Genomic DNA, 9,581 nt, shown 5'->3' with positions numbered 1-9,581 from the left:
GGCCTGGCTGCTGCCACGCAGACAGAGCCATAACCTTTCCTTGCACAGAGCTTCTAAACCTCAGCGCAGGGCTTGCTTCATGTGAACGCATTTATTTCCAGCTCCCCATGTCCCAGAGCGCTTGTGCAGGGTTCACAAAGGGGCCAGACAGGTTCATGAGATCTTGCCTGCTGCTTTTGCTCTGGGCAACATCTTTGCCTCCTGCTGCTGCTGCCATTCGTGCAAAGGAAGGCCTGGCCACAGCCAAAGGTCTACCCAGGGTACAGACAGGGATTCCCGACCCGTTCCCAGGGCTGTTCTGATAGCTCTCACCTGAGGCTGATGGATGCTAGCACTTTTCCTTGAACAAAGGGGAAACATGTTTGATTAAAACAGCTGAGCGTCTCACCTAAGAAGCCTTTTTCCACCATGAGCTTGAACAACTCGATGCTGCCTCCTCCAAAGCGCTCGCCAAAGGCCTTGCCAAGGTCCTCAGCCACGTGCGCGGCCACGTCCACACCCACCTCGTCGATCAGCGTGGCAGCACCCACAGGAAAGCCGAAGGCCGTAGAAATGGCATCTATTTTCTTCGGGTCAATGCCCTCCTGCAGGAATCGAAGGGGAAGCAATGGTATCTTTGGGTGAGGGTCCTGGAAAACCAGCGTGGGGGCAGAGCCCTCGCTCAGCTGGGGCCATGGGCTGCAGCCGGCCCCATTAGCTGTTTGATCACAGACAGGAGTAGTGTAATCGTGTTTGCACCACTCCTGACTCTCCCCTGGTGCCATGCGGGGAGCAAAGAGCCTCATCACTGCCTGCATCAGGTCTCACCAGACCACAGCTCAGCCAGGAGCAGGCTGGGGACAACCACAGGCACCGGGGCTGGTTACCCACCTCCCTTCTTGGCCAGGGCTGGGGTCAGCCTGATCGGGGGCAAGGACGAAGCAGAGTTTACACGACTATTTGGCAGGAGCTTGGTAGCTGATGGGATACACACCTGGAGAACTCGGACCACTTCTGCCAGCATCGGCCCCAGGCACCTGGTGGTGTAGAAGCCAGGCCCGTCCTAGGGAAGAGGAGTGCAGCAGGAAGGCAGGTGAGTACGAACGGCAGGAACACGGCCCCTCTCGGCAGCACAAGAACTGTGTTTCACGGCCCAGGCTGCTGTTCAGGCACTGACATGCAGGGCAGACACACTGAACTCCATTTCTAACAGTATGTTATCAACTGCTAGCATAGTTTTTTCCTGTAGGGCTCAGCAGTGTTTTAAGACTTCCATGAACTTACTCCCTGGAAGCTCCCACCAGAGTGTTTTTATCTGAAATAGTGCCTGGAGGTCCCAAGCAGGCTGCAGAAGCCCCCTTGCTTCACCAAACCCAACAGGCTGACGGGGGAAAGGCTGCTCAGCGCAAGTGAAACAGGCGTGAGCCAGTTGTTTCACCTCTGATATCGCTTGCAAAGACAGGAAGCAAGAGATGAGCTGAAGTTTTAGCCTGAAGAAGAGAAGGCTGAGAGGGGATCTCATCACCACCTACAAATATCTCAAGGGTGGGGGTCACGAGGACGGAGCCAGACTCTTCCCAGTGGTGCCCAGCGCCAGGCCAAGGGGCCATGGGCACAACCTGAAGCAGAAGAGGTTCCAGTTGAACGGGAGGAAGAACTTGTTGACTGTGAGGGTGCCCGAGCCCTGGCCCAGGCTGCCCAGGGGGGCTGTGGAGTCTCCTTCTCTGGAGATCTTCAACCCCCGCCTGGACGCTGTCCTGTGCCCCCTGCTCTGGGTGAGCCTGCTTGGGCAGGGGGGTGGCACTGGGTGAGCTCTGGAGGGCCCTGCCAGCCCCGGCCATGCTGGGATTCTGTGAGCTGCAAGCTGCCATTCAGGGAAGCCTCTGCTGTGGGGATGAGGGTTAGAGAAGCAGCACTGTATCCCCACCGGCCTTCAGAGATGCCCAGAGCACTCTGAGACACGCCAGTGTTCCCAGCACCGCAGGAGGGACCTGCTCAGCGCTGCTGGCAACCTCACACATCAGTGAAAAGGCCAATCCAAAAATACACTCCCCAAACAGCCCTGAGCCTGCCGGCTGAACCCTCCCACACAGCATCACTGCTGCTTTCTACCACAGAGCACGAGACCAGCTCCGTTTGCGGAGCAGCCGTCAGCCTAACAAACCACTCAAGGCCCATGGCTTTTTGGAGGCTCTGCCACCTCTTCCTATAAGTCACAGCGGTTTGTTCTAAACTCCTGCCTCGCTGTGCTGCGCTGTCTTCTCCCTCTGCTTGGTATGACTTGCATGCGTATTTCTGCCCCCTCTCACATGAGATTTAAATCCAGAAGGAGGAGGGTTACTGCCCACAGGCCCCTCTGTCCTTGCAGCTTGCCAGGGAGAAGAGGTGGCAAGAGTCCTGCCCAGACTGTGCTCCATCTCGGATGCCACTATGGGTTTCAGCTGCCTGGACGTTGTGTGGAACAGGACTGCCACCTCCTCGTGCTGGCCGGTCAGACTGTTCCTGTGCCTTGTGGCCTTCCACGGCTGCTCCAAAGGACATCTGAGAGATCACCTGGGCACTTACTGCCTTCTAATTTCCATTTTCACTTCTCAGGGTGAGTAGCTAATGCCAGCCTATTCATGGCCACGTTTCAGCCTCCTGTCAGTGCACAAGCCTGCCCTTTTATTTATCACCCCAGCTGCCGTTTTGTGCAGATTCCCTCACCTTTACCACGATGACGACCTTGCCCTGTTTGAGGCCAACAGCAACAGCGGAGGCAGCCGTGTCCTGGGATGTTTTGTCCGTGGTGATTATTTCCAGCAGCTGCATTTTGTCAACAGGGGAGAAGTAGTGCATCCCGATCACCTAGGTAGAAGGAAGCGCTCAGGGTTAAGGACGGTTAAGACAGACTTTGGCTCTCAAAGTAATCTGCCGGGCAAGTCAAGTGCCCAGCTGCAGAGGGAAGCAGGCCAGCATGGGCTGCAGGACCCACCTCCACAGCACGCTAGCCCTTCAGCCACCCACTCCTCTGCATCCCCCTCTGACGGGAGGGCTCTCCCACTCCCTTTCTCTCCGTGGCTCTCCCCAGGACATAGCACACGCCTCACAGCTCTGGTCTCAGTGAGGATTTAGGTATAACGCTTACAGGACCAAGACTGCTGCTCTCTGTACTTGTTAACAGTCTGGCAGCAAAACCTGTCTGTGAGTCTTAGCCGAGCTCAGTCCCCAGGCGAATCACGGGCACTGCGTGATCTGCAGGGTCGATAGATAGTGATCGATCACTCTGAGCTGCAGGGCAGCCGCGCGCCTCGGTGGTGCTTCTGCTGGACTTGGAGAGTGGGACAACCGTCACAGAAAGAGATGTTGAGCAGAGTCCCTGCATTCTGCTTGTGAATGTGGTGGTTTTTTTTTTTCTCCCCTTTTTTTTTCGGTGATGAAGTGAATTTAAGGATGAGAAGGCACATTTCCAGAAACTAATTACAGAGGTAAGTGCAGCCTTCCTCTGGGAAGAGCATTCAAGTGGAGATTATTCGGCTGTGTGCCTCACTTTCTTAACACAACCATGTAATCAGCATGTCACCTTCATGCCTCCTGGAAGCCACACTTGGCACTAAGAACTGTGTAAGTCAGAGGCGCCTTGCAGGAGAGTTGCAGACTGCAGAACTAATTAAAGAAAATACGCCAATTAGTTAACCGATTTCCTATTAGTTTCCCCATAAAGAGCCATTACACAGGCAATTTATTCAGCAAGAGGATGTTATTTGCAAGTATGAACAAGTAAGACTCGGTTTGCATTTCCGATGCAACCAGGGTCTGACAGCGAACCGAGGAAGAGGCTCACAAAGGTCACAGGAACCTCCGACGGGGGGGACACACATCGTTACCCAACGACCTTTGCAGATGCCCACAGAACTTCTGCAGACAAGGAGCAGAGGCAACGTACTGACCAGGGCAGGACTCGAGAGCCTTGCCGGAGTTTAGGGAACCAGCCAAGGGTACCTGGGCTTTTGCATTTGTGTAACTACTACTTCAGATGCTGCAGTGTCACGTCTGGTCTGCTCAGCTCCCTGGAGCTGCACCCTCGGTCTCCAGTCGGGCCTGCGTCAGGTCTGCCAGCCTCAGGCTAGCAGGTATCACAGGTACCCTTGGCAGTCACGGACGGCAATGAAAAACAAGCACGCAGCCGGCTCCTCCCAATCCAGCATATTCACACCCCTCAGACGGTAACTCCACCAAGCACGTCCCCCAGGGCAGGCCGCTCCACATCAGCTGGTGCTCCTACCCAGCTGTGCTCGCCTGGGCTAAGGGATGAGGGTACAGCTATTTGATAAGCTGTTTAGACTTCAAGCAAAGGGATGAAGAAGTCCTCTGCTCCAAACCTCTGCCACAACCTGCTATGTTACTCTTGGAATCCTGTCCACATGGATCATTTGGAGCCAGAGAGAAACCCCCACCACTCCCTCAGGAGCTGATCCTGTGGCTGACCAAGGCTTCTGTTTCAGCACCTCCGAGTTCAGCTTCTGGCCACTGACTTTTCTTCCCTTTTTTCTGCTAGGTTAGTGCCTTCTCCCTGAGAAGGTATTTTCCCATCGTGGCAAGTCGCTCCTACATCTAATCAGTTTATCAAAATGACCAAAGTCTTCCTGGCTGGAACTCTCTCGGCTTGAGCCTTTCCATAGCTTCTCTGCCCCCATGTGCATTAACGTTCCCTGAAGTGTGTTGCCCTCCCTTGCTGCACCCTGCCTTGCCAACACCGCACTGGGGGCGAGTCCACCTTCATCCCCTTCCTACCTGTCCAAGGACCACAAGTTCTTTTGTTCATAGCCTGCACTGGGGGCAGAGGATGAGCTGTTTCATGTTCTGAGGAGGAAGCAGAAGATCCCAGTGCTCACCTACAGCAAAGCCAGTTCGCTGCTAACAGGCAGCTCAGCCCATAGCAGGCACGTGGCACCGGGTACTCACCTTTTCTGGCCTCTTGCTAACAGCAGCAATTTGGCTGATTGGGAGGGCAGACGTGTTACTGGCGAAGATACAGTGAGCGGGGATCACCTGTGGCAGGGGGTGGAAGAGACAGTGTAAATGCACAGGCTCCAGAGTCAGATCCAGAACACGATGTGACAGGACAGTACCAGCACACCTGGTAACCCTAACAAGGCAAACTTGATTTTCTCTGTCAGGGCAGACCGCATTAGAAACTAATTCTAAAGCAGCAGCCCAAGTCATCCGGATCTGACTTCCCCTGAGCTCTCCCCAGGTCTGCAACATTAATCTCAGAGCCCCCAAGTTTCTGCCACACCATTGCAACTACATTGGGACACTGCAGGGAGGGACTTCAGAAAGGGGCACAGACCAGCTCCTTTACCATACAGTTACCTGCCCAAGCGTGCTCTTAAACAGAAGAGAGCAGTGGCAGCAAGCTAGAGATAGTAAGTGAAGAACTCTAAGTTGTGGAGATACCAAAAGACATTACTGTCATACCAATGTTTTTTTTGGAGCAGCTCCCAGGAGTTGGGGAATGTCAGAACTGCCCCGTTCAGCTAAGAACTAGCGACTCCTTATTGAACAGTGAATATCCTTGGTGAACAGGGAGGCTGCCCTTGACACTCACCCATGTACTGACACAAATAACTTGCACTGAGCACCAAACTGCAGCGCAAAGGAGATGCGACAAACCCAGCAGCAGAAGACAGGACACCCTGGGTCTCCACTGTCCAGGGGTCACATCTAGCACAAGCTGCTCCGAACTGATACTCACGGCCTCCACTTCCTTCAGCACTTTGTGCTTGATGTTAATGTCCTCGAACACAGCCTCGATCACCATGTCCGCCTTCTCAAAGCCCTTGTAGTCCAGCTGGCCCGTCAGGTTGCTGAGAATGGAGTCCCTCTCAAACGACGTCAGACTCTTCTTCTTCACCTTGCTGTTCAGCCTAGGAAAGGACAGCTCTGTCTCAGCTCCTGGGCAGGCCAGCCCAGACTGCTAGAGGTGCACCACACCACCAAGGGCATCCCGCCCTCCTGGAGCTGGGGCCCAAAACACCATCTCCAATCTAGCAAGAGTATCACTCTGCCTACTGGCCCCTCCTTCCAGCTGGAAAAAGGAGAGCCATGCTCACACAACTCAGCTGGCACGTGAATCTGAAGGTCAGTCACTGACATTCCTGACGATGCATAGCTGAGCACCATTACTGCTGAGCCAGGAGGACAGGGGAAAGAAATCCAGCTTTTCAGAAGGCTGACCCAATACCTCTAGGCAGCCAGGATTACTCCCTCCCCCCTTAGCTCTATAAGCTACTGCTAAATCTAAAAGCTAAAGCAATCATCTGTTATGTCGTCTACCTACCTAAGGAGCTAAGGCTGAATACACTGGGCCTATTTCGTAGCAATGTCCCAGCACACTGCATAGGGCAACCTTAAAAGAAAGCATTTCTGTGACATCTGATGGTAGAAGACTCCAGAGGAACAGAGGTGTCAGGGGTTCCTGACTGCCTAAAAGCAGAGGCGTATTTTGACTAAAGGAAGCCCCAGCCCATCTCAAGCAAATTCCTTTTAACTCACGTACCCCTTGAAGACCTGCTGCTGTCCTCTGTCCAAGCCTTGCTGTGCTGTGTCCTTCAGAATGGTCTTCAGTCCCTTATCCACGGAAACCTGTGCGATCCCAGCTCCCATGAGCCCTGCTCCCAGCACCGCCAGGGTCCTGCACAGCAAAGGGATGGGGGGAACACATTCAAAACTAGAAATAGCTGAATTTCTATCATCACCATCAGACTTGCACAGATCCTGTCCACGCAGGCAGTGTTTTTAGCGAGGTCACACAAGAAGATTTCACTCGGTGGGCAAGACCTCCAAACCGCAGAGGACTAGCCTTCTGGAGGCTGGAAATCTCTGTGCTCTGCTAACGCTGCTTTTCAGGACTCCAGGCCACTCGGTCCCAAGAGCCTTTTAGCAGAGGTCCTCCAACCGCTCCTCCAGGCATCCCACGCTTCGCACTTACTTGACCTCTCGCTGCGGCGTTCCAAACTTGTTCTTCTTGCAGCGCACCTGCCCGTGGTAAAGTCCAATCAGTGCCTTGGACTCCTTAGTCACTGCAAGTTGGCCAAAGCTCTGGAAGAAAGGGAAGAGGGAAGCAGAGAGTTTGGCACTTAACAGCTGTCTCGCTTCCAGCACGCACACATCCAAAACACGGCAAGGGGAGAGCACAGGCACCCGTGCAACTGCCCAGAGTAGGAACCTGGTTAAAAAGGAAGGGCGGCCGGAGCACATCTATCCTCTGCAGAGGCACCTTCTGTGCTAAGCACAGCCCACTTGGCACCACTACCTCCTATATGGGCTGCCAGAAAGCGGTAGGAAACTGCTTGTTCAATGTCCTTTCCCATAAACAATATAATTGAAAGCATCTGAAGGAGTGTATACACCTAACACTTGTGTCTGGAGGGGCAGGGGTTCTGCCAGGGAACAAGAGCAGCCACAGTATTTCCAGGTCCATCTCCTTCCTATCCACTGAATCATTCACAGCTCATTTCCAGCCTCCCTGGCACAGCTTTGGGAGGAGCACTCCCTGGCAGTTCACTGGTGTGATGGTTAGCCAGAAGCCACCCTGCTGCCTCGGCCAACCAGCAGCTGCCGGGACCTACGGGATGGATGCAGGAGCCCCTTCTACTTCCCCGGTGGCAGGACTGTATTTCACTGACATGGGACCCTTTCTCCCCGATGTGCATCCTGCACTTGCTGGGGCTGTTGCCCCAGTGGCTTGCAGGTGAAAGGGCCCTGCCCTCAGACTTTGAGAAAAATCTTTAAACAGGCCAATTCTCCCTGACAGCAGTAGCCTGATACTCTTTTTGGAGGATCATGGATGGGCAACAAAAATCAAAGGCCTGCATAACCTCCCAGCGCTCAGCGTGAAACAGGAAAGTAAGTCAGGAAGACAAAAGACAGCGTAACGCGACAGAAAACTCAAGTTGTGTGAGCCAAGTCAGCTAAGGAAAGCCGCCAAGGCAGTGTAGTTTCGAGCAGGCTGCATATTCCTTCACCACTGTCCTGTGAGTTAGAGGCTTGCTAAAGTATCAGAAACACAAAGCCTGGAAGAGAATCCGCAAGTCTGCTATCCTAGGGGAAAGAGGGAGGCATTAAAAAAGACACGACACTGACACTTATTATTCTTTAGAGGATTCTGGAAAGATCTCCGTCCCTGCTGCTGTTCTCAGGAAAAAAAAAACATTCATTCTTTTCTGTAAGGAACAGAGTACCCCAAGCCTTTTATTCAGCACCAGACCAAACGTGAGGGGAAAGCATAACCAGAACAGACGGGGTATACCCCGGAGGTCACTGTGAAGGTAGGAGGCAGACAGCTACATCTCAGACCAGGACCTTGTCACCAGAAGACAACAAAAGGAGCTCCTAAGCACAGCAGGAAAGACTGTGGGATGTGACAGATAGCGGCGTGAGAAGCTGCTGAAAGTTACAGACAGTACCGCGGGGGATGGACGGATTTCGCCGGCCGTTAAGGGGCAGCGACGTGAGCGATGACCCAAATGCCGAGATAACCAGATGGGAGTGTTGTAGGTCTTCTGGGAAGTCAGGTCTTGCAGAGCCAGCAGTGCCCAGGTAACCACACCAGTGACACTGTGGGTGGCCAGGATTACCTCATCAGTATTAGAAATACCAGATTTGAGTACAGATGTAGCAAAACTGGGACCAAGGAGGAAAAACTAATTAGGGGCAGGTTGTTTATTAAGGCAGAGACGAGGGCAGAGAAAGGGAGGGATCGAGACGGCTGAGGATGAACAAGCAGGGGAAAACAAAGACTCTGTGTGTGCCTGTGGAATAAAAGGGTCACGCACAAGTGAGCCACTGGTGAGTATGCTTGCCTGCTCGAGCCCTGGACCTGCCCACCACAGCCTGTCCTCCTTGCTATTAAACTCTATTCCTATTTTTCCCCTCTGAGTGTGTCACTAGCAAACCTCAAGCAGGACTGGATGGCATTTAGGCCATGAGGTCTTTGTGCCAGCAGCTGGTCAGACCGGGCCCTGTGGCCAACCAGCTGACAGATCAAACCTCTAGAGCCAGCTACTAAAGGGGTGCATGGGTGGGTGCGTGCGCACACGTGCACTTACTGCCACACGTGAACTTCAACTTCTGATCAGCCAGCCGGGAGGAACAGCCTCAATCAGCCACATTGGCTGTGCCTGCGAGCGGTCTGTGCTTATGTGGGTGTCACCAGTAAAGGCACTGCGCTCTCTGCGCAGCTAGCCACGCGTGTACTCTGTGTCTGTGAACATACATGTGCGTGTACATACACCGCTGCAATCGGATACCTCTTCTGGTTTTATGGTTCTAATGCCTGCTCAGCCTCACCACTGGCTGGACCTACGAAGGGGAAAAGCAGCAAGCAGAACAGGAGGTGAAGCCTTCTGGGCTTTAAAAATTCAAAAGACTCGACTTCCCTTAGCAGTTGTTATTGGTGCTAAACTCGACTGATGTGCCAGGGAACTACCAAACTGAAGGGAATCACAGAATCACAGAATGGCAAGGGTTGGAAGGGACCTCGGGAGATCATCTAGTCCAACCCCCCTGCTCAAGCAGGTTCTCCTAGAGCAATCTACACAGGACTTCATCCAGGCGGG

The 9,581-nt window shown here is 53.5% G+C and overlaps 1 protein-coding gene across 1 annotated transcript in view; it reads right to left on the bottom strand.

Annotated features, from left to right (window-relative positions):
- HADHA (hydroxyacyl-CoA dehydrogenase trifunctional multienzyme complex subunit alpha) overlaps positions 1 to 9,581 on the bottom strand; it is a 27,017-nt gene that overhangs the window by 2,818 nt on the left and 14,618 nt on the right. Inside the window, exons 11-17 of the mRNA XM_009644065.2 lie at positions 6,953 to 7,062; positions 6,521 to 6,655; positions 5,717 to 5,888; positions 4,924 to 5,010; positions 2,686 to 2,826; positions 974 to 1,042; positions 389 to 584 (exon numbers count right to left, since the gene is read on the bottom strand). Coding sequence (XP_009642360.2) covers positions 389 to 584; positions 974 to 1,042; positions 2,686 to 2,826; positions 4,924 to 5,010; positions 5,717 to 5,888; positions 6,521 to 6,655; positions 6,953 to 7,062 — 910 coding nt within the window. The remainder of the gene's footprint in view (positions 1 to 388; positions 585 to 973; positions 1,043 to 2,685; positions 2,827 to 4,923; positions 5,011 to 5,716; positions 5,889 to 6,520; positions 6,656 to 6,952; positions 7,063 to 9,581) is intronic.

This window comes from Egretta garzetta, unplaced genomic scaffold (genome assembly GCF_000687185.1).
Source record: "Egretta garzetta isolate BGI_Z169 unplaced genomic scaffold, ASM68718v1 scaffold520, whole genome shotgun sequence".
NCBI classification, from domain to species: Eukaryota; Metazoa; Chordata; class Aves; order Pelecaniformes; family Ardeidae; genus Egretta; species Egretta garzetta.
This window is presented reverse-complemented; position numbering and strand designations above follow the sequence as displayed.